Source organism: Eulemur rufifrons, chromosome 1, assembly GCF_041146395.1.
Source record: "Eulemur rufifrons isolate Redbay chromosome 1, OSU_ERuf_1, whole genome shotgun sequence".
NCBI classification, from domain to species: Eukaryota; Metazoa; Chordata; class Mammalia; order Primates; family Lemuridae; genus Eulemur; species Eulemur rufifrons.
Genome location: NC_090983.1, coordinates 57,190,341 through 57,214,988, shown reverse-complemented (window position 1 = coordinate 57,214,988; position 24,648 = coordinate 57,190,341). Strand labels below are relative to the sequence as shown.

At 38.8% G+C, this 24,648-nt stretch overlaps 1 protein-coding gene across 1 annotated transcript in view; it reads right to left on the bottom strand.

The window, feature by feature from the left end:
- ABCB11 (ATP binding cassette subfamily B member 11) overlaps positions 1-24,648 on the bottom strand; it is an 85,445-nt gene that overhangs the window by 18,712 nt on the left and 42,085 nt on the right. Inside the window, exons 11-19 of the mRNA XM_069494334.1 lie at positions 22,817-22,930; positions 20,628-20,738; positions 18,435-18,560; positions 17,414-17,617; positions 15,602-15,772; positions 14,912-15,113; positions 13,588-13,657; positions 8,252-8,354; positions 2,601-2,765 (exon numbers count right to left, since the gene is read on the bottom strand). Coding sequence (XP_069350435.1) covers positions 2,601-2,765; positions 8,252-8,354; positions 13,588-13,657; positions 14,912-15,113; positions 15,602-15,772; positions 17,414-17,617; positions 18,435-18,560; positions 20,628-20,738; positions 22,817-22,930 — 1,266 coding nt within the window. The remainder of the gene's footprint in view (positions 1-2,600; positions 2,766-8,251; positions 8,355-13,587; positions 13,658-14,911; positions 15,114-15,601; positions 15,773-17,413; positions 17,618-18,434; positions 18,561-20,627; positions 20,739-22,816; positions 22,931-24,648) is intronic.

The following is a 24,648-nucleotide window of genomic DNA, read 5'->3' as shown; positions in this document are numbered from 1 at the left end:
TTTCCAAGTCAAGTAGACTTGGAAAGTGAAGCTGAAAAATCATGCCTTACACATATATTGAGGCTTAGCTAGATTAGCAACCAGGCGCCTAATAGGGCCCAATCATTTGCTGGGTCCATTCCCACAGCATGGTTTCAATACACCAAATGTGAATATGGTGCCCTTCAGGTATGTCAAAATGAAAACAGAGCAATTAAAAACAGACTTATAATTATGCCCTGTGAGATGAAAGCATCATGAGTGTACTGATGAATCCATGATAATTACGCTAAGGGCAAACAAAAATAATCTTCTTTACAGAAAGAAAAAACGGTGGTTTGTTCTGCATTATTCTCTTAGCAAATGTAGCCCTGTGAGAACAAGGATACTGAGCCAACTTTGGATTTCACCAACTAGATCCCACTACTGTGGTCCTGTGAAAAGTGAAAAGCCCAGTTGCTTGGCTTAAGGCCATCCTAGGATTCCTGGTTGTGACTAGAAGAATCACAGAGAATGTTCTCACCGCCAGTGACCGAGTAAGTGCTCAAAAAGGGCAGACGTTATAGCTGAATCATAGTTTTTTTTTTTTTTTTTTTTCTCATTTGGCCATTTCATAGACCATTAGAGCTGGAAGCTATCTTAGGGACCATGTTTGTCAATCCTTTATTTTATAATTGAGGAAACTGAGGCCCAGAGACGTGGCATGGTGTGACCCAGGCACACAGGGTATGGTAAGTAACTATTAAGAGAAGAACCAGTTTCAGAGAAAAAGTCTCCTGACGGGGAAGTCAGGACTCTGCACAGCAGCCCGTGTACCCGGTGTGGGCAGAGTTGGGTGGGTATATTCTTTACTCTGCTTTTATAAAAGAGAAAGATAATCAGTGAAGAAGCTGACGCTCTGGATTGGTTTTTTACAAAGCAAACTTCTGGGACATCGGCTGGGATTCTTTCAGATTCAACCCTAAGCCCTACACCGGCTACACTTGCATCGTTGCTTGGGGAGACGCATTTCCTGAGCCTCTCGTGAGAGCAGGGGGCCCCTGGATTTTCTTGTTCTCCTCTCTGTCCCCAGCACAGCAACAGCGCCTGGCCAAGTATAGGTGGTCAATAAACATCTGTTGAGTGATCAGTGGATTTTTCTGTTTAACGTTTGCCTTGCTCGCAGACTGGAAACTGCGCTGGGGAAAGCATAACTGACACGGTGTTCCCCAGTCCCTAGTGTGGTGTCCAGGTGAGACAGACAATAACACCTATTCAGGGAATAAAAGATTTATTTTATATTTGTATGTTGTCCTTACTAGGAGATCAAATATTTAAAAGATTTTTAGCATAAAGGGTTGTGGCACCACATAACCAGAGGTTCACTTAACCAAAGTTAGAGGTCCCTGTGTTTCCAATACTCCTTGAAATCCACACGATTTCCTGACTTGCCACAAGGTGGCAGTGTGAAAACTAAAGCGGTGGTCGGGGGGCCCTCCCGGCACAATGGACTTGATGTTAACTGTGGATTATCTAGGTCTTTCTGTACATGCCTGTGGGACAACTTTATGGCTCCTTTATGGGAGAAGTGATGAGACAGACAGAAGTGGAGGAGGGAACTAGAGCCTTTATCACTCACTAACCTCTGACAGTGTGGTGCTCTGGCAAATCCTCTAGTCTAGGCTTTAGAAAACCTGGGTTCTAGTCCCGGCCCCATCACCTAATGGCTGTGTCCCCTTGAACAAGTTAATAAAGTTTCCTAGGTTCTAGGTTTCCTGCCTCGTGGACCTCACAGGATTTATTTGTGTGTGTATAGGTGTGTGTGAATTCCAACTAGGAAAACATGATCGCGTTTTGATAACTAAGTTTGCAATGACAAGGTTTTATTAGAACTTGGCTCTACAGTTACCCTGGCTGGATTTGAATCCTAGCTCCACCACTTGCCATCCTAAATTCCCTGTGCCTTGGTTTGCTGCTGTGTAAAGTGGGAATAACAAGAGTACCTACCTTCAATGGTTATTAGGAAACTTAAATGAGCTATTATACATAAAGTGCTTAGATAATGCCTAGTAAATGTTCATTGTTATTATTATGAGGATTATAGCAATAAAGTCAAATGAAAAATATAAAAAAATCCTAGGAAGTGAAAAATTGAAATAGGCTTATTCTTTATCCATGCCTTATTTTACTTCTCTCTTCCTTTTCCTGCTTCCTCTCCACATGCTTATTTCAATGGTGCAATCAGTAAAGAATTATGTATCACACGCTAAAACCTGCTATATAAGTCAAACTTTGTACCTCAGCTGTTAGGCAAGATCAAAATTGCTCTAAAATCCTTTTGTATTATTCAGCAAACCTGCTTTGTATTTTGATTAGGTTTGTATATATATCACCAGGGAAATTGCCCTCTTCTAACACTAAACTTGCAATGATAGTGCCCTGCCAGCCCAAATGACAGTGCTCAGCTTCGCCTTCTGACCTTCTGTGTGATGGAGACTCGGTGAGTTTTTCATCCTTTAGAGATGAGGAAAAAGAGCTAAATACATTAAAACAAAGAGCTGACCTATCAAAAATGATAATATCTACCGATAAAAACAAAAGATATGAGGAGACAAAAGCTAGTTAGTCCACTGCATGCTTACCCCGAGAATCCGGCTGAATAAAAAGGCATACAGGGGTGTGACTGCCCCGTTAACAGCCGCACCCACAGCCCCTACCAGCATGTAGGGCCATTCCGGAGCATTGACTTTCAGAATCCTCCTGACTGGGGCGGGTTCAACTTCTTCTTCCACAAGAGTATCCTTGTCCTTGAGGGCAGAGAGGGTTACATTAACCATCCAAATATACACACAGACATTGTGTATCTACTCTTTTATTACAGCAGACCCTTTGGCATTCACACATTTAAGAGTCATAGTTTGGGTTTGTTATTTTTTAAGGAATGGTTTTGAATTGCTTGAGACTGTGCTGTGGCTTGGATGAGATTGAACCTAGAGGACTGAAGGTGAGTTTGTACTTCTCATTTCACGATCACATATGCATTAACTCTCAGGGAGTAATAAATATGTTGGATCTTTGGAAAAATAACTCCCAATTAAAAAAAAAAACATTGCTCTGGTTGTGTTTACATTTGTGAAATTTTCAAGATATGTTTTACCATAAATGTCACGGTGGTATACTCTAGTAACTGGCTAGCTCAAAGGCAAGCCAGTATATCTGAAATGAGACAAAACAATTTTTAAAATTAATTAAGTGGTATCAACAGTTATCATTGACATGTTTTCAGCCAGATTTTCCTTAATTAGTACCCAGAAGTAAGTGGTGCTCCATTTGGATTTCTAAATTGCACATTCCCTTCACAAGGAGTGAAAATTAGTATTTCCTTATTCTGATCTCTTTAGTTGCCATTAAAGTGTCAGAACTAGTAAATTTTTATCTTCTCAATGGCAAATATTACGTACAGAACACCATAATTTTTGCCATCATTTTTCTTTGCTATAGATATTACTCGGTGCTTGGTCTTTAGGCCCATTTATTCAATAATTTGTTAAATTTATTACCCACTTTGAGAAAGGATTTTAGGTGGCTTATATAGATTTGTATTGATTTTTTTAAAACTTTTCCATTAAAATGTACTAAAAATATCTATAGCAAATTAACTACAAAATTATTAATTAATGCTCTCTTTCATTAATACGTAGTAATTTACCTTTAGGTAGCTGAATGGCAAGAATAGACAACAGCAAGGATCTTCAGAAACTTTCCCTTTGCTTACAAAGTCAAAGATCACATCCAATTTATATAAAAGCCTGGTGCCATGTCCATTTCATTATAGTTGCAAGCCAAATACGATGAAGGAAGGCAGCTCAGGCGGATGATGAATTTGTTACTGCCTCCATTTCAAGTTCTCTCTTGGCCTCCCCCCAACATTTGCACTTTGTCATTACTGCTCACTCATGCAGCAAATCCTTCTGTTCAATTATTTCATCTCTGACAGCTCACTAACTCTAGGCAATCAATGCCAGAGAAGAAGAAGGCTGCCTGGGAAAGCATGAGTGGAACAGACATAGGAAGAACGGGGTTCTTGGACAAGCCCCGCACAGCCACCAGTGGAATATATCACCAAGAGCTCTAACTCTCGGAACTTGTCACCTCATCCTTAAAATAAGAGAGTTGGAGTAGGAGGTTGTTCTGTGGAGACAATCTCTCGGGGTCACTCACGTTTCTGCATATCTTGTGAACAGAGGCATTGACAACCTTTGGTCAGATTATTTTTTCAGGAGTGTTTGTATAACAAACAGCCTTGGAAGACAGAGATGGTATCGTCATCTCAAGCAAAGGTCAGATGATTCACCCACAGCCTGACATGATGGAAATTTTCCTAACCTTCTGCTACCTGAAAGTATCCCCAACCCTAAACATCAACACCTAAGATATTTAAAAGCAATGCAAAGTAATCTTTGCCCAGTGGTTTTCATTCCAAGGTAAATTAACAAGAAAAGTAAATTAATCAATTTGAATAATTTTCTTTTGCCCCCTACACTAAAAGTTTGACTTTAAAGAAAACTGTTCCCAACATCCCCTCCCAAAATGCAGCTGTCAAGCCTGAATGATGCAACAACTAGAAAAATCTGTCCCTGACTAATGTGAACTTTTGATTACATTTTATTTGATATCTCTACTAAAAGAACAGTAGAGGAATAAAAGAACTATATAACCATATAATTAAAGTCATTCTCTAAAGAAAGATTTTTTTCCTGATTTTGCAAAACTAAATATAAAGGGAAGATGGATAAATTAACAGCAAATCAGGAACTCACAGAGAGAGGTAAAATTATAAAGTTTATATGTGTTTGCTCACGGCAGAGTTCATACCTCTATTGTAGCACTGGTGGTTGCAGAAGGCTTATTGTTTTTTTTTTAAATCAATGTAAAGAAGTAGCCTCAGCAACTCCATGGTAGGGAGAACCACAGTAGCTCTTACACATCTTTGCCTCCCCGGCGTAACACCTGGCACTCCATAGGTGTGCAACGAGTGCTTATTGGCCAGGGGAAAATATTAATATAACTTCCAACTTAAATCTTATGTCCTGCTTTCTATACTTTGTTACACTGGTTTCTGCATTCCATTCGATAGAGGTCTCCTGCCCTAGTAATAACTTTAAGATTCGATGATAAGCAATGGTAACTACAACAAGCAAGCCAAGATTTTCCAAACGAACAAATACCCATAGTCGTTTTTATGGATCCTGTCTCTGTCTTCTCTCTTAACCCATGCCTAAATCCTGTCTTACAACTTAGCTCTGATGAAGTTATGGATATCTAATATTTGACCCCGACTTGATCACATATATATTCTGCCTTGGTTTTTAGTTTCACTGAAAGAGACGCTTAAATGTTAGAGACAGAGACCTCTAACCTGTGGGTTTCCCCTAATTCTAAACTTAATTCTGTCAGCACTATAACTTAGATATGACCTCATTTATGGGAGCTAATGGTACAGCTTGGAGAGCGAGGAGAATTGGGCTATCGTCATCTCTGTTGCCAGCTCAGTATGAGCCTTTCTGAGTCAATACTCTGTGAGACCACAAGGTGGAGGTAACTCCTTTATGTAAACCAACTTTTAGCAACAGAACATTTCCCAGTCTACAGAAGGCAAGGTTAAGCCTTCTCCATCAAAATGAGAAAAAGAAAGTATTTTCCCAAGGCTTTGGCTTGCAGAATTTAGTTAAGTATTAAAATGCTTTAAAATACCAAAACTGAGCAACTCATATAATGTTACTTGTGATTAGCAATTTCGTAAATCAAACTTTATTAACCCTAATCCTATTGTTTCGTTTTTAAAAATAATTGTTTAAATCTAAAGGACTCATAAAATTATTGTACAAACAAGCAATGTTAACATAATACCTTTCTTCTTGGAGTTTTAACATAATCCCATTGGCTTCCCTTTCATTTTTTTTCTCTTTTTCTTTTCTATCTCCCTTAACTAGAGAAAATATAAAGTAAGCATCTTTTTAAAATTACACTGGCTTATATTTAATTGAGTTTAATTGTTCTATTTTTAATTTATAATGCTTATGAGTAGAATATAATATGGAACATTTTAATCTCTCTAAAACTAGCCCCTATATTTAATTTAGATTTTCTTTTATTTGAATGGCTCTCTTCTGAGTGCTTCTTGCGCCCAGAGAATTCTATGGGAATCTGACCTAAGACCTCCAGGAAACCGCACGGTTCTCTGCAACTATGCTAGGCCATCTGCCAGCTTGCACAACAGCAGCAAAAAAGTCAGATTTTTCTTTCCTCCCTCCCTTCTTTCCTTCTCCTCTTATTTTTATTGCCAAGCATTTACACAGAAACTAGAAAAACATGCAAAAATTGAATACGATTGGTACCAGTATGTTTGAAATGTCAATGTAGTGTTCGGTCCTCTCCCTTGTATTAAACTCCTATTCTTTTATAATGCATCTTGTAGTTACTTGTGGCAGCAACACGGACTAAATGAAATAGTTATTTCTAGAATTAGAAGAGCAGTTGAGTTTTTAATGGCAAGATGCAGTAAGAAACCCTGTTTGCTACATGTTTTCTCTTACTGTGATTCATCCTGCTGCTCCTGAGAAAAAGTATTCTATGGAATTTATTTAAACCAACTCTATTAGATATTGAAAATGCTATTTATTCAATATTAATTTATTAAAACCAAAAGATAGCCTTAATAATCCTTCTGTCATAGTCATAAGGTAGTCACAATCATAAGTAGTACTGCACTTTATTCCAAATTTATCCATTGTGAACCAATGTTCATAATTACTTCCTAATGGATTCACATGCTGGAATTTTTTTAATTTTTATTTATTTATTTATTGAGACAGAGTCTCACTCAGTTGCTTGGGCTAGAGTGCCGTGGCGTCAGCCTCACTCACAGCAACCTCAAACTCCTGGGCTTAAGCAATCCTCCTGCCTCAGCCTCCCGAGTAGCTGGGACTACAGGCATGTGCCACCATGCCCGGCTAATTTTTTCTATATATATTTTTAGCTGTCCATATAATTTCTTTCTATTTTTGGTAGAGACAGGGTCTCGCTCTTGCTCAGGCTGGTCTCGAACTCCTGAGCTCGAACAATCCGCCCACCTCGGCCTCCCAGAGTGCTAGGATTACAGGCGTGAGCCACCGTGCCCGGCCCACGTGCTGGAATTTTACTGAAGACAATTTGAAATTATACCATGCATAATGGATGTGTTTATAATTAAAATTTTCTCTGACTTATTTGCTTTGATAAATCTTGCAGTATGGGCTTTATTTTTATTGTAGAACTTCAATTTTTCATTCTAGTTTTAAAATCCCCTGGTGTCCTACTAGTTGCAAGGCACTGGGTTAGGTGATCAAGTTGATTCAAAAACAAATAAGATGTGGTACCTAACTTTAAGACGCTTATAATTTAGTAAGGCAACATGGCTTCAGTGAAGGCTCAGTACGAAAAGTTACCATGAAAAGCTTCCAATGAAGGGTGACAGGGGAATGACAGTGAGACAGTCAGGCAGAAGTGTGAGCACAGTGATCAGGAAAGGCTTGGGGGAGAATGACGGTCACCTGGTGTGAAAGCTGGATAATGTCCACGGCAGCAAGACACCTGCATCCTTATGAAGAAAGTTTTATGTTGCTATACATGTTGCCTCCTCTCCTATCTCTTTAATTTTTATGCTATTCTGGATTATGTTAAAATTAATAGTATTATTTTAAATGTATCTTAAAACAATTATAAAATTGTGTGAAGTAAACAAATGTCCATAAAACCTAACTGACCTCCATTAATCAAAAAATTAATAGAGCTAGCCTATTCAATTATGTTTGTTCATTAAGATATTTTTCCCAAGGTTATTATAATTTAAGAAGGAGAATTTAAAATTTGAGAAAAATATTTTCAGATATTCTTTAAAACTTTGTAAAAGGATATCTACATGTAAGCAAATAGTCTGCTAAGTACATGTAATGAACACATTCCCTGTGTTTATTAGGATAGTGTGTCTTAGAATTATTAACCCTTAGAATTCCAGAATTTTAGAATTTTAGTTACCATATATTCTTAAAAGTAATTAACTAGCTAATTGGCATTTCTTTTAAAATATTGTGCAAAATTTTGAGATTTCATTAGGTTCTAATGTTATATCATTTAGTTTGACTTAGTGAAACATTACTAGATATAAGCCTAGAAAACTCATACTCTTAGGTTTAAAGAACAATAGCCCCAGGAGAGATTTCCTCCATTTCCCCATGAGCAATTGGTGCCTGACCTTTCTGTCTTCTTCATATGTAGGCTTATGATCTACAACAGCTAATGAAGGTTCAGGTACCAGGTAAGAAAGCTGAGACTTGGAGCGTTGCCGGATGGAAGCTCTGAAAATAAAAAGAAAGATGCAAGAACGTAGATTGTGGCCGGATTGGAACAGGACTCAACTGGTGTCCAAGTTTACATTTCGTATGGCATGTAAACAGAAATGCTTGGTAGGTCACACGGCAACCAGGTAAGGGAGCTTACAGGTTAGGTTTGACAGCTATTCTTAGGGCAGATCTAGTTAAGTTGATTGCTCTGGGCCTCGAACTCTTGCAACTGTTGGACCCAGGCTCAGAGTGCAGCCAGGGAGGGAGAAAGAGAAAGGGAGCAAAGTTCACCAGTCCACCAAGAAAATACCTAAGGTGCAAAGACATTCTAAACCCACATAGTTCTGCTAACTACTACCATGGCAATGATCCATCACATTTACCTCCCTCTGGTTTAGACTATAGTTTTATATCTTTCTCTCTCTTCCTCTCTCTCTCTCATACCTGATGTTAACTTTGGCATGATGCCACCTGGATACAAATGATAGAAGGAAACAGGGCCTCCAGTGAGATTTTCTCCAGGCTGTATACTACCCCTAAGGATGCATTAAGTATCTTATTGAAATATAATTTAGATTACTGTGTCCATTCCTTCATTTATTAATTCAACAGAGGCTTACTGGGCACCTACAACATGCAAACCAATGCCGGGTGCTGTTGGAGACACAAAGACTACTTAGTCAATCACAGACTTTTCCCTCAAGGAGTTCAGATCTTACAGAAGAGGCATGTACCTAACTCTGATGTAAGGGAGAATGTAGTAAGTGCTGCAAGGCAGGTTTGAAGAAACAGTGTGGAAATTCAAAGGAAAAAGAAATGCATGGTAAATGTTACCAAGACAGAGTTCATGGAAGACGTGGCTAAGGCAGAGTTTGGGTATTTGTAGACTAAAGAGAATTTCTGATTAAGAAAATATTATAAACAGAAGCACAGATGCTGGAGAGAACAGGGTTACTTGGTAAATATACTTAGCATGTGCAGTGACAAGCATAAGAAGTAATTGGTTCAGGCTGCCCCCCCCCGCCCCACCCCCACCTGAGATTCCTGGGAAGGAGGCCCCCATTATCCTCTAGATTAACCTGAAAGTATGCAGTGCTGGGGGTTGCTGACAAATATACTGAGATCCCCAAGGAAACAAGCTTCCTGAAAAATGAAGCCAAGGGTAAAATAGTAGAGCTAAGAAAGGAAGAGAGAGAAACTGTATCTATCTTGGACATAACATGGAAGCTCTGGCCTTGCCTGAAGCCAAAGCATCTTTGGGCTATTTAGTTGTGTGAGCTGATTATTTCTAAAGGTTAGATTGCATTAGGTTTTCGGTCATCTGCAAATAAAGGGTCTTAAATGACAGAGGCAATGCTGATGACTTGGGAGGAGGAAGTTACATTATCCAATCTGTGTTTTAGAAAGCTTAAGCTGAAGAACACGTGTAAAGAGAGATGCAGCCATGAGACCCACATCAACTGTTCTAAGCTATCTAGACAGAACCATTCACATGTCTATCATTTTGTATCTAGGTGAAATTAGACTAAAACAAATATCAAGGTGGTGCCTGCCTACTATAGGCTCATCTAGCCTCCTTGAGAAGGCAGTAACAAGTCAACTTAGTTACTCCAATTTGTTCCCACACTCTGTTAATGACACTGCCATCCTCTTAGTCACCCAGGTTCAACCCCATGCATTTACCTCAAGTGCTCCCTCTTCCTTGCTCCTGCATATTCAAACTCTTGCCAAGTCTCATTATGACCAGACATGAAACCACTTCTCAACCCCACCCACTCCATGGCACCAAACTGGCCTCTGGGTCAGCCCCATCCACTCCCACCTCGCCTGAAGCTCTACCACGATAGTAATTTCTTTGGGTTGGGTAACTAGGGCTGAGATGTCTTCTCCAAAAGGAATGCAGAATAGGATCGAGTCACCTGGAGAGAGCAAGGTGCATGATAGGGGAGACTTAAGGTCACAGACCTAAAAAGCAAACCCAGAGCAATTGGACACCAAAGTAGGAGTATGTGGAGAAGGAGAGGTCGTTGAGATATGATTGACTACCTTCCAGTTCAGACAATGGGAAGACCTATACCCTTGATCTCTCGGATTTCTACTACTTTAATCTTACATTTCTTAAGTCTCTCTGTCCCCCTCTTCCCCAAACCATTCCACCTGTCTGGCACAGGCTGTCACGAGAGTATGAGCAGTAAGAGTGCTGGGCAGGGGCTCTACCTGCCAGATGGTTCCCCTCTAGTCTACCAGAAACACCAGAGTAAGAATTCTCTCACACCCCTTTTCAGAAACCTACAACATCTGCCCCTCCCCTTCTCAGAAGCTGCATACCACTTCTCACTGCAAATGAAAACTGCTAATTTGGGGAATAAACACTCTATGTCTTAACATTATTATTCATGAAATTAGTTGCTGTTATCCACTAAATTATTCTTGGATTGAAAATATATTGCTGAAGAGGGACTCAGCCATCAGAAAGACTGAAGTCAAAGAAACAAGGTACAAATTAACATTTCATTTAGTCATTTTTTAGCAAAAAAAAAAAAAAAAGATCTGTCAGCATATACAATGAAATATTTTTAACAGATCTTTTTATTCAAACTTATAAATCTTTGCAGGAGGTTAATAGCTACTTTCTGTGTATAGATTGTATTTCTGGAGTTCTCATTATAGTCACTAAAATGTAGAATTTGTGAGAAATTATAGCCAAATAAGAAATGTCTATATTAAAAATGGTTATCTGGTCCTAATAATAAACTGGAAGTAAACTACTTAGAACAGGCAGACTTTGTTCATCTGGAAAGTTAAAAAAATATTTATTTTCTTTTTGGTATGACCACAAGAAATACTTCCTCTTTGCAATCTTTAGCCTAGTGACCAAAAGAGATACTCAGTTTCTCTGTGTTTAAGAAGTTAGTTGGTTTATCCTCAGGTTGTGATTCTAATGACTTGTGTGCTTTTAATTTTTTATTTTATTTTATTTATTTATGTATTTATTTTTTTGAGACAGAGTCTCGCTTTGTTGCCCAGGCTAGAGTGAGTGCCGTGGCGTCAGCCTAGCTCACAGCAACCTCAAACTCCTGGGCTCAAGCAATCCTTCTGCCTCAGCCTCCCGAGTAGCTGGGACTACAGGCATATGCCACCATGCCCGGCTAATTTTTTCTATATATATTTTTAGTTGGCCAGATAATTTCTTTCTATTTTTAGTAGCAAGAGTCTTGCTCTTGCTCAGGCTGGTCTCAAACTCCTGACCTTGAGCGATCCTCCCGCCTCGGCCTCCCAGAGTGCTAGAATTACAAGCGTGAGCCACTGCGCCCAGCCTTAATTTTTTATTTTAATCAGAAAATCATGACTAAACTTACTGCCAGATGTCTATAAAAATTGCCTAATAATTTTGACAATTTTTTTACAATTTTAAGAGCTTTTACTTTATAGAATAACTTGAAGCTATTCCTTTGTTATTTTCCAAATTCAATAAATTCCATAAAATTAGAACTTCTAAAATTTTTTTGAATAGGCTTGTTCTCAAGAGAAAAAATAAAAAACCCTAGTCTGAAAATTCAAATTGATAAAGAAAAGATGCACTAAGGCCCGAAGTATCTATCTACATTTGAAAATAAATACAATACTTTTAAGTGAATTATTCCTTGACTACTTAAATGAATAAAATCTGTGTTTGAACTACATGGAGTTGTTACCTGAATGTCTTATTTTAAGCCTCTTTAACTACTTTTCAATAAACCATTAGCCATCTTGAATGAGCAAGTCATATATCTGAGTCTTGCATTAAATGTCCCAGAAATGGCAAAGGCAATGAGAGATTGCTGCCAGCCCATTACTTACGACTAGCCTCCTAACTTAGGGAAAAAAATAGTGAATAACATTTTTATGAATATAGACAAATATTCCTGGGCAGAATTCTTAACATACAGACTTTTAACATTAGAGGAACACTTTTATTGAAACTCTTAAACCAAATGAAAGACTAAAATTTATAATCTCTCTAATAGTATACTCCAAAAATATGTTTTGAAAGTAAATACCTCTATATTGATCCAGAGAAAGATAAATAGCTCATGTTTAGAATTTTTTTTTTTTTTTTTGAGATACACTCTCACTCTGTTGCCCATGCTAGAGTGCAGTGTCGTCATCATAGTTCACTGTAACCTCTAACTCCTGAGTTCAAGCAATCCTCCTACCTCAGTCTCCTAAGTAGCTGGGACTACAGGTGTGTGCCACCATGCCCAGCTAATTTTTCTTTTCTCTTTTTTTATTAAAGAGACAGGTCTCACTCTTGTTCAGGCTGGTCTCAAACTCCTGAGCTTAAGCCATCCTCCTGCCTCAGCCTCCCAGATTGCTAGGATTACAGGAGTGAGCCACTTAGCCTGGTCAGGAAATTCTTTCTAAAAGCTAAAAAATACATTTCTTATTTTATCTAGTTAAGGAAAGATTTGATTTCAGATGGTTTACTCTGGGAGCAGAAGTGTTTGTAATTCAATTGCAGCTTAGTAGGTTTAAGAATTGAGCTAAAGGCATGAATCTGACTTCCACATAAGATAGTATTTTATACCACAGTCAGCTTGGGGAGCAGAAAGACTAAACACAGATTTTTTAAAAATCCCCTTTCTAAGCTCAATAAACAACATTTTAACCATGGAGTGTCTCCATCATAACCCCTATTCCCAATAAAATGAGACATTAAAGTTAAACAAAAAAACTCCATGGACTGGGTGTGGTGGCTCACGCCTGTAATCCTAGCACTCGGGGAGGCCGAGGCGGGAGGATCATTTGAGCTCGGGAGTTCGAGACCAGCATGAGCAAGAGCGAGACCCCCGTCTCTACTAAAAAAATAGAAATAAATTATATGGACAGCTAAAAATATATACAGAAAAATTAGCTGGCATGGTGGCACATGCCTGTAGTCCCAGCTACTCAGGAAGCTGAGGCAAGAGGATCCCTTGAGCTCAGGAGTTTGAGGTTGCTGTGAGCTAGGCTGTCGCCATGGCACGCTGGCCCTGGGCAACAGAGTGAGACTCTGTCTCAAAAACAAACAAACAAAAAACTCCATGAACTGGAGAGATAAGTGTCAATACAGCAACCAAGGATCTTTGCATATTCATATTACACAAGACTTGGGAATCTGCTTAGGGCTCTCCATGTTGTACCTGAGATATTCCCTGGGGTTTACAGCTGCAGAGGACTCCTGAGAATATTTGAAAACCTTAAAATCTCCCCCACGGCTTGAGCTTACCTTAAACTATCCTGGTAGCTCCCTCTGCTAAAGGTCCTCTCAGGTATGTCACCTTCAGTTGCATCTTTACCTGTTCAACACAACAGGAGCAATTCCTTAGTATCTGCAATAAGCAGAACCCATATCTAAATAGATTTATTTACTATGTTTGCTTAGAATGTAATTACTATTAATATGTTTAATGCCAAAACATTCTATTAACTTTATTGCAATAAATAAAACTTGAAACTTGCCCAGCACATTCTAACAAAAAAATTTCATCAAGATTGAGCCATTTGAACCATATGATAGCCTGTACCCTCTAAAGCTGTGGTCCCCAGCCCTCAGGCCACGGACCGGTTCCCAGGAATCGGGCGCTCAGCAGGCAGCAAGCCGTGGGTAAGTGAGCAAGCGAAGCCCCACCTGCACCCACCGCCACTCCCCATTGCTCGCATCCCCACCCGGGCCCTGCCCCCTCGTCAGATCAGCGGTGGCATCAGACCCACACAGAATCCTGAACCCCATTGCCAACTGCTCATGTGAGGATCCAGGTTGTGCTCCCCGTGAGAATCCAACACCTGATGATCTGAGGTGGCGCCGAGGCAGAGACGACCACCACCACCCCAACCCTGTCCGTGGAAAAACTGTCCTCCACGAAACTGATCCCTTGTGTCAAAAGGTTGGGGACCACTGCTCTAGAGAAATAGATCTTTTAGCACAACTCATCAAATTAATAGAAGTCCACTAGAAGTGGCGCAAAAAAAAAATGATAGAATTACCAAACTTTTCAAAAGTCTATTCAGAATAACATGCTGTGTGATGGCTCCTGACAGTGATCCAGGGTTAAATGTACACAGTGTTTATACCTAACGGAGTCCACAAATTCAAATGTGAAATGGTGGAAAGGTTTAGAGTGGCTAGGTAATTTAGACTGGGGTAGCCATCGAGTCTGAAAATTCAGATTGATAAAGAGAAGGTGCACTAGGGCCTGAAATAACTATCTACATTTGAAAGTAAATATAACACTTTTTAGTCATTGATTAATTCACTCAAGCAATAATTATGGCGCTCCCACTGTGTGCAGGACACAGTCTAGGAAGCCTCTCTTATTCGCACAGGGTAAAGAAAAGGGGATAGAATTGAAAGTTAAAAGACCTTGGTTTTAGCACTACGACTTGATCAAATAACCTCCTGAGCTTCAGTTGTCTCCTTTACCAGCTATACAATGCCTGCCATGCTGTTGGGAGAACAAATCAGTGTATATTAAAATGCACAGGATGCCATAAAACACTATATGTATTAACTATTTGGTATAATGGACAAGCATAATGGAAGAGGCACTTGCCATTTATGTTCTCTTCATTAAAGGCTTGATCTCCTGAACTTTGCAAAGTCACTAGAGTGAAGTAAACGCCTTTCCTTTCCAACAGTTCTTCATGGGTGCCCCTTTCCACGGCAGTGCCATGTTCAAAACCAATGATGACATCTGCAGCTCTGACCGTAGACAGGCGATGAGCAATGGAAACAATTGTATGCCTATGCTGAATCTGTAAGAACACGCAGTGCACAGTTAAATGAGACTGGAAGACAGAGCTGACATTGACCTTTGGATCATCTCAGAATCCACAACTAAGTCACAGCTTTGGTCCCTGGGAATATCTTTGGATAGGCTTTGCAGACATTAGAAAAGCACACTTCCTTGTGGCCATAAACCCCATGACACACTGGTCCTGTTGCTGCTATCAATCAATAGCTAAAAAAAAAAAAAGTAATTTAAAAAATCACATAAATTAGTCTTACGAGATTTAAAATTTTACATGTGCAGCTTTTGGAAACAAATCATAACTGTCTTCTGTTCAACTGTGGGGAAGACAGTAGTCAGCCAGTATTCTTGAGTCTAAACAATCAGACTGAAAACATGAAACACCCCAAACACACACACACACCACAGACACACCCCAAGGAACTGCCTTTCCTGCAGCAGCACAAGCATTTGCACACGGATCTGTAAAATGAACACAGACTGTCCACAAACCTTACTCAGTGCTTCTTGAACCTGGGCCTCACTCTCATTGTCTAAAGCAGAAGTGGCCATGTCGAAAAGCAGGATCTTGGCGTTTCGGATGAGGGCTCTAGCAATGGCCACTCTCTGTTTCTGGCCACCACTCATCTGGCTTCCTCCTTCTCCAACAAGAGTGTCAAATTGCTAGGAGAAAGGTGACACACGAAGCATGAAGGGAGAAGAATTTGATGACTCCTGACAGTGATCCAATACGAGGTCCTTTCAGCTTTCTTCTCAAGCATGAATTTTCACAGGTCCAACTTTCACAGAAGGAAATACCCTTTCCCCAAATGGGTTATTGTCTAGTCAATATTTGTGTGTGAGATAAAGAAATTGATTTACACTTGTATTCCCAGGTTCACTGGGCTGTGTAAATGTTCCTCTTCAGCTCAACTTCATTTTCAACCAAGATAAAAATTGATCAGAGTCCTAAAAATCCATCTTAGAGGATTAAAGTGCATATCAAACCCTTGTCTCTTTTCTCTAGTTAGACAACACAGCAAAGCATAATGTTAAGGCTGTCTGCATATTGCGAATGAAAGGTCAGACTAACTTTGTAATTATTACCATTGACAGCAGGTAGTTACTGAGTATCTCACTTGCTTAGCAGGACATTGGAATCTAACAGGGAGGTGTTAGATGGTCAGACATTTATCTTGCTTATTATAAACCAAAATGAATTGAGCACCCACCACTGCTGAGCTTTTGACACATATTATCTCGTTTAGTTCTTGTACACACCCCCATGAGGAAGGTCTCCTAAACTGATGAATAAGGAAACACCTGGGCATACATGGGTACAGTAACTTGTGAAAGTGTATAAAGCTTGTACTTGGAGAAGCTGGGATTTGTATCAAGTCTGATTCTAAAGCTGAAATTTGTATCAAGTCTGATTCTAAAGCTTTATACTCTTTAATTACTAGACGATATCATACTCACAGCAGCACTTCTGTTCATAAAGATAATTTAGAAGTTCAAGATCACTGACTCTAGAGCCAGACTACCTGTGTATGAATCTTGTCTCTCCCGCTTACTTGCTATATAATCTTGAGCAAACCATTTGACCTCTCAGAACCTCAGTTCTCCATTTATAAATGGGGAAAATAACAGTAGCTACCTGATAGGGTGGTTGTGAGAATTAAAAGAGTTAATAGATGTAAAGTGCTTAGAACAGTGCCTGGTATGTAGTAAGCACCATATGCATATTAATTGTTAATAATATCTCTTCTTCGACTTAGCAGACCATCAGGGGAAAAAATCTATAATAATGTGGACATATTTTTGTAATCGTTGTTGCTTAGAATAAAGATATATGAAGAATTGTTTTTGAATATGTGAGATATGGTAGTGAGGACACAATATTAGCTTCTAAGCACAAGAAAACTAAAGAGAAATGACAATGATAGGCATCAAGAAAGCATTGTGCAAGTTACTGCCACATGACAAATTTAGCATCTGCTTACACAAATGCTTAATTGATTGAATAAGGACATTGCATTTATGTCAAAAGGACTTTTTAAAAAGGTACTTCCCTAGTTTGGTAGATTCCTAATATATTAATGACAAAGGGAACTTTTCAAAGGAAAGCTCCCCAGTTTGGTAGATTTTGAATGTATAAACAATGTGTTTTCAGATGAAACGGAAAACTCATGGTACCTTTCCAGGAGTGAAAATAAAACATGACATTAAGAATTTAATGATTAAAGATTTAAATGAAATATTTATTATGTAATTTTTTTTCCTTCTGTTACTTCTAGGTTTCCCCTTGGAGAAGGCTGGGGGTACCTGTGGCAGGTCCATGATGAAGTTGTAGGCATTGGCCTCCTTGGCAGCTCGGACTATATCTTCCATGGTTGCATCTTCTCTGCCATAGCGAATGTTTTCTGCAATGGTGGTGGAGAACAGAACTGGCTCTTGCTCCACTATTCCAATCTGATCTCTAAGCCACTGAATGTTAAGAGAGCGAATGTCATGACCATCCAGAGTCACCTGGAGAGAATGAGCACAACATCACATCTCTTAGAATCCTTCAGGGCTCTGAATCATAATATTATGTTGTACTTGACCAATGGGGAGAAAAAAATAAAGACTAACAAGATTGTAGCAGAAACAATTCTTCTTGAAATGTGGTTGTTTATATAAGAATGACGTTATGTAATTGAAATCAAGTATAGCTGCAGGACAATTCATTGTAGAAACACAAGTGATGTAAATAAAGGTCACTTAATTTAACACTGTTGGCCCAGGAATGGACAAGTTATTAATTCCTCAGTAAATAGTAGAATCCATTATTCACCTTATATTCATACTTTGAATATTTTTATTATCTTTTGACTTCTGACCAACAATGGACTAAGAAAATAAAATAAAAGTAAGTAATGATTCCATCTTGTATATATGCTTTATATTAATAGTAAATCTTACTTTGTGGCCAGATTCATCAAATAACAGCTTTGCTGTTCAAAATCAATTGAAGCTATAAGTGGGAGCAAATAAAAATCACTATTAGCAAAACTGTAAAAATCTTACATCAAGAAACCATCATTGACCCCAATGTCATTATGCTGCACATGACTGTGTCTGCACATTCAGTTACATGACTGAGAGAATGGAATTGACTGATTATTCATTGAACACTGTCGCCACGTAGGGAGTTTGTCCCGTCAATTCAGTAGCAAATCATTAAGTCAACTATACATGTTCCAGGACAGTCTCAGTATATTCTAAGCCTTTGTGTTTGACCAATATATTTGCCATTTGCACTCTCCTGTGTCCAAGTATTGAGAAGTTTCTGAAAGATACACACCATCCCTTCACAGGGGTCATAGAATCGCTGAATGAGCTGCAGTGCTGTACTTTTCCCAGTTCCACTGGATCCTACCATAGCGGTCATTTCCCCTGGCTTAATGACCATGTTGAGATTATTTAAAATCTGGAGAAGAAAGAAAACAATACAGTTCAGACTGTCACAGTGTACCAAATCAAACAATTAGGCTACAGGTAAGGATGCTTTGTGAGGATACTCTGTACATGCACGTGTGTTTACATATGCTCCCCAAAGCAATATATAACAATATCCATCAATAACCAGCAAAAGAAAACAGTGCCTAGGATGAGGTTTTAGCATTTAACACATTACTTACTTATTTAATAGATAGCTGTGGCTTAGAAATAAAATGATGCCTGTTAACACAGCTGAAGTAAATATGCCGTGCTAACTTTAAAAATTATGTTCCAAAATCTAATTTAAAATATTTCTGACATAACAGGAAAAAGAGACTCAGTTAAAGAAAAAAATCATTAAGTTAGAAATATAATACTAATTTACTGATCATGGATTAGAAATAAACCAATTTTCAGATTTTAAACTGTCACACATTTGTATGGTATACAAACATATCATTTCAATAAATTTACCTAATAAATGTTCATGGTGTGTTTGCAGGTAGGGAATGAATGCTGGTAGGTCATGGGAGGAAAGAAAAAGAAGCTAATTCATAACTATCTGTAGGATATTTTCACCAATTAAGAGGTGATTTTTGTACTGATTATGGAAAAGGTGGTTTGGAGTCCTTTGTGTGACTAAATTTCATGTCTTTCATTTCACACTAGAAAGTCAAGCTTGTGAGTATATTCCACTTACTGGCCCTGAATTGGACTACAATCTCCCCAGAACAGGCAGGGATCAAGTGTGCTTTTTTATCATCATGGTCCAAGTACAATGTGGTGCCCAGCAGGGCTAAATACGTACTAGAAAAAAGAAATAAATGTGTTTCAATTCAACCACTATTTGTTGAGCAGCTACGGTGAACTGGTTCTGAGTGGCTACTATAAAGAAAGTTTTAGCCATCCATCCAAAAATATTTACTGCATGAGTGTGTACTACCTTGTGATTTATATCTTGCAAAGCACTTTTACATCCATTATGACATTTGATGTTTAGGTACATATGCAATAGATAATAATAAAAATAAACTTCAAATATGTAATTTATATATTTGTATTATATATTTATGGATATATATTTATATTTACCTATATACCTATAACATAGGTGTGTTATAGAGATATAAAATGCAAGTAAATATATATAAATATTTAATATCATATATGTATATATTATAAATATTATATAATATAAATATTTACCTACATTATATATATATATGTTTATCTTCTCTCTATATATACATACACACATATACACATCTGTCTACATTATAGGTATGCAGTGTCAGAATTAAGTTATGCTAACAAGATGAGATTTAGTCCTTTGGGGATAACAGAAATATTATTAAGAAAGAGTACCTAGAGGTACTCAGTTAAAAATGAGGAATAAGTTTCATTTCAAAGCCAATTCATTCAGAGGGAGTAGATCCTAATATTTCTGTAAATTTTCCTGTAAATTTCCTTTAAAGGCACCTTAAAGGCAGGAAAGTAAATATTCTTCACCATGTACCCTGGACAATCACTTAGTATAAGACAATGTGAGCATAATATTGCAAGGATACCTTCCTGTAAGGACTGATTGGTGACCCTGGAGAACTTACATATGGCAAGTAAAAACCTGCAAAAACAGCAGCTTTCCTTTACCATGTCGTACACTACCCTCAGCATGCTCCACTCTCTGCAGTCTGTACAGAGGTGGGGATGAAGCTATGCTTCCTGATTGCTCTGATTGCCTTGCCATTTACCTGGCATGTGCTCAGAATGACTGGACCTGCCACTCATTTCAACACAGTGTCCTAGAGTTCACTTGGCCTCAATGTGCAGCCAGACTGTTCCAACCAGAGGGATTTGCACAGGATGGTTATCACGAAGGAATGTGGTGTGTCATCCAAGATGACACAACAGCTGAGGACACTTCCAGAGGAATATGCCTCCATTCCCTCTTCCTAGGAACTGAATCAGCCTTCAGAAAAAAAGCAATCTGTGGTTCTGGAAATGAATCATCAAAGAAGAAAATGTCTGTTGTTCCAGGGAAAAGACCGGGACTCACCTTCACCTCTGGCCTGGAAGGATAGTGGAAGGTCACATTATGGAATTCAATCTCACCCTTGATTCGATCCAGCTTGTAACCATCTTCTGACATGCAGTCAATGATGGGTTTCTGGAGTGGAATATGAAAGGGATATAGCAACATGTGTTATATATATTTACCATCCATCTTAGTTTAAGTCTACCCATAAAACAGAGCTATAACCAGAGGAAACAAACGTTACAGAGATATGTCAAAGATAAGTTGCTTCCATATTATTTATTAATAATAGTGATAATAATCACTACTATTTATTGAGATGTTAGTGTGAAATATTATTATATTACTATACATTAATACTATTGTTATATGTTATATATTAAGATCATATATACTATATTTTACTAATTCATTTACTTACTATTATTTATTGAGTTATTACCATGAGATATTACATAATATAGTACTATAATATAATATAATTTATTAATATACTATATACAGTATTAACATAATTAATGTAAAATATATGACAATAATGTTATATATTATAATACATATTATTATATTACTGAGATAATATTATGGGAGAACCAATGTACAAGGTTTTTTAATATGCCTTTTTCATTTGTGTATAATAATTGTCACCATAACCTAACTAGACCCATTTTTCAGTTGAAGAAGTGGGGGAATTTCAGAGAGATTAAGTTTCTTGCCTAGATCACGCAACTAGTCCACCAACCTAGAGTCCAAGGGTATTCTATACATTTGAGTATCCATTGCAGTTGATGATCAAAACTGAGTGTTCTTAAGCAGTGTCTTCAAATAATATCAAATTTCAACTGATAAGCTGAATTTCACCTCTGTTGTTAGTAGTGAGCCTAATATAGAATTTAACCATTCCGATTAATCAGACGAAAGTGAGGGCCACCTCCTACTACCAGAACACTCCAGGATCAGCCTCTCTCTTCTACAGCTAGTGATAGAAATTCATCACCATAGCTCTATTTAGGAGCATAATATAATTTATCCTCTTTCTCTTGGGTCTCTACTAAAGATAATAAAATACTTTTTAAATGCCTCAATTTTTTGTAATAGTTTCAGGGCCCTTTTAGAGTCATCATCTCATTTTAACCTACAACAACCCTAAGAATGAGGTAGAATTTGAATAGATCAACAATTTCATGCGGTTTTCAACAATATCTCCATACCCCAATATGTGAAGCCCAAAATATAAAACAGATAAAATGATGAGTAGTTTCCTTAGGTAGGTCACAGCCTCATTGTTTGGCAAAAAGTACTCATAGTTCAGGGGAAACCATAAATCTGCTTTGGATTTCCAGGGCTTCTGACTCTTAGCCCAGTAAATTTTTTTTAGAGAGAAAGAACAGGTGGCCAACTCCCCCTTCTGTGCTTGGATTTTGACCTCCAATGTGCTTCAGTAGATTAACCAGGAAGACCCTAGCCAGGCTACCAAGGTCCTTTACAAGCTTGTAGAGACTTGCCGCCAAATTTAGACAGTAATCCAGTCTTATGAATTTGGCCTTAAAGTCCTGCATGGTCCGGCCCATCCCGTGCCTCCAGCCTCTGCCCGCTGCTCACTCTGTTCAGTCCCACTGGACTTCGTTCAGCTTCTTGAATTCACCAGCCCTTTCCCAACCTGGAGGTCTCTCTTCCATGAATACCTTCCCCGTGCTCTTACTTCCCTTGCATTGCTCTTGCGCACCCCCCACGCCCTTTTTATGGCTGATTCTCCTGTTTGTTCTCAGCTCAAATGCTACCTCCTCAAAGATGCTGTCACCCAATTAAAAGACGCCTTTTAATTGCCACCCAATTTAAAGATGCCTTTTAATTGCCACCCAATTTAAAGACTCTTCTACCTTATCACGTTTCCCTATCTGTTTCCTTCATTGTATAATACTTAACCCTGCCTGATACTGTCTTATCTTTGAATGTGCTTACTTCATTGCCTGTCTCCCAGCATGAGTAAGACATCAGGGGCCTTATTTGTTCTCGTTCACTGCTGCACCCCCAGCTCTTAGAATTGGGTCCAACTCATGTTAACACCTAATATTAATAAGTATTGCTAAATTAAGGGTCTTGTGATAGCTCCTCATATTTTTAAACATTGAACGTCAATTCTTCAGGGGTTCATTCCCCACCTTCAACCCCCAACCTGTTAATGGTCTTTGCTTTTGGCTTTTACCTACCCTGTCTATTGTCTCAAAAATGCTGGAGGCTGCTGCACGCCCAGTTGCAAAGGCTTCCAAACAAGGAGATGCACTGCCAAGATTTAAAGCTCCTACTATGACACCGAGGAAAATCTGAAATGAAAAGAGAGAGTTTTCATGTGTTTTTGTCAATGTGTAAATAATGCTATCATTTGGGCCATACATGTGAACTCAGATTTCTCAGAAATATTCTTCCACAGGAGTTTTAAAGCTAAATAGCTCTTTGGCTCTTTGGAAAAGCCTGGAATAATTTTTATTCTGTAAGGCATCTCCAAGTTTTCCACTGCTATGATTTAAAAGACTACATTATGTTTTTACCGAACATCATTCTTCCACAAAGCAGAACTTGTTTTGGAAAGAGTAAGAGGTCTAAGCAAGGCAGCATATAGCATATAGAAACAAAGTGGGTTAGAACTGTGATATGATAATCTGATTTGTTATATAATCAGCCTTATAATGGTTTTCTGGTTAAAGGGTTGCCAAAAACAAATAAAACACTAAGATCAGCTTGATTGTCCTAGAGGTTGGCACGTGTAAAACTGATTTGCTACCACTGCTACTAGTACACTAGTCACTAGGATAACCATGATTACTACTACTTCTACCACTAATAGTAATAATAAGTGCTTTATCTGTATTACGTCATTTAATCCTTACAACAGAAGGGGAAACAGACATGTATGGAGGTTTCCTAACTTGCCCTAGGTCACAACGTTTAATAAGTAGATCAGTATTTGAACCTGGGCTCTAGTCTGCCATTCTTTCCAGCTTCCAGCCTCACCTGTTGCTGGCTGCATGCAGGTGGAGTGGCCGGGTCCCTACGCAGAGCTAGGAAAGCTGTCCTTTGACTCACCAACACAGCCATCTCATTACATTAGGGGAAGCCTACATGATCATGCCCAGATGCTCCTACCAAATAGTGCTCTGATTTTATCACAGTTGTTTATAAAGACTAGGAAGAGGCAATGAGGCAATTCCTCAAGTTGGCTCCAGGAGGAACACAGCTTTCCTCCTCTCCACCCTGCCAACCAAAGACTGGTCCCACTCATGTGACTCACAATGAGGCCATGTCATTGGCCACAGTCTATTGCCAAGCTAAAGACTAATTTGGTTTAAGACCACCCTGATCAGAGGTCTTCCTACCTCAGCAAAGGAACTTTCTACATGCCCTAGGTCAGGGTTGGCAATCATTTTCTATAAAGGGCCAAATAGTAAATATTTTAGGCTTTTCAGGCCATATGGGCTCTGAAGCAATTACTCAACTCTGCCATTTAGCACAAAAGCAGCCATAGGCAATATGTAAATAAATGATTGTGGCTATGTCCCAATAAAACATTATTTATAGGCCTGGCATGGTGGCTCACGCCTGTAATCCTAGCACTCTGGGAGGCCGAGGCAGGAAGATCATTTGAGGTCAGGAGTTCAAGACCAGCCTGAGCAAGAGTGAGACCCCATCTCTACTAAAAATAGAAAGAAATTAGCCAGGCAACTAAAAATATAAAAAAATTAGCCAGGCATGGTGGTGCATGCCTGTAGTCCTAGCTGCTAGGGAAGCTGAGGCAGGAGGATCACTTGAACCCAGGAGTTTGAGGTTGCTGTGAGCTAGGCTGACACCATGGCACTATAGCCCCGGGCAACAGCGCGAGACTCAGTCTCCAAAAAAAAAAAAAATGTTATTTATAAAAACAGGCAACAGGCTGGATTTGGCCCATGGGCCATAATTTGCTGACTCCTGGTCTGAAGTCTAGACTGACTCACTGGAGGCCTAAATTGAGGTTCCCAGGGTTCTTAGGGGAGGAGCGAGTAAGACA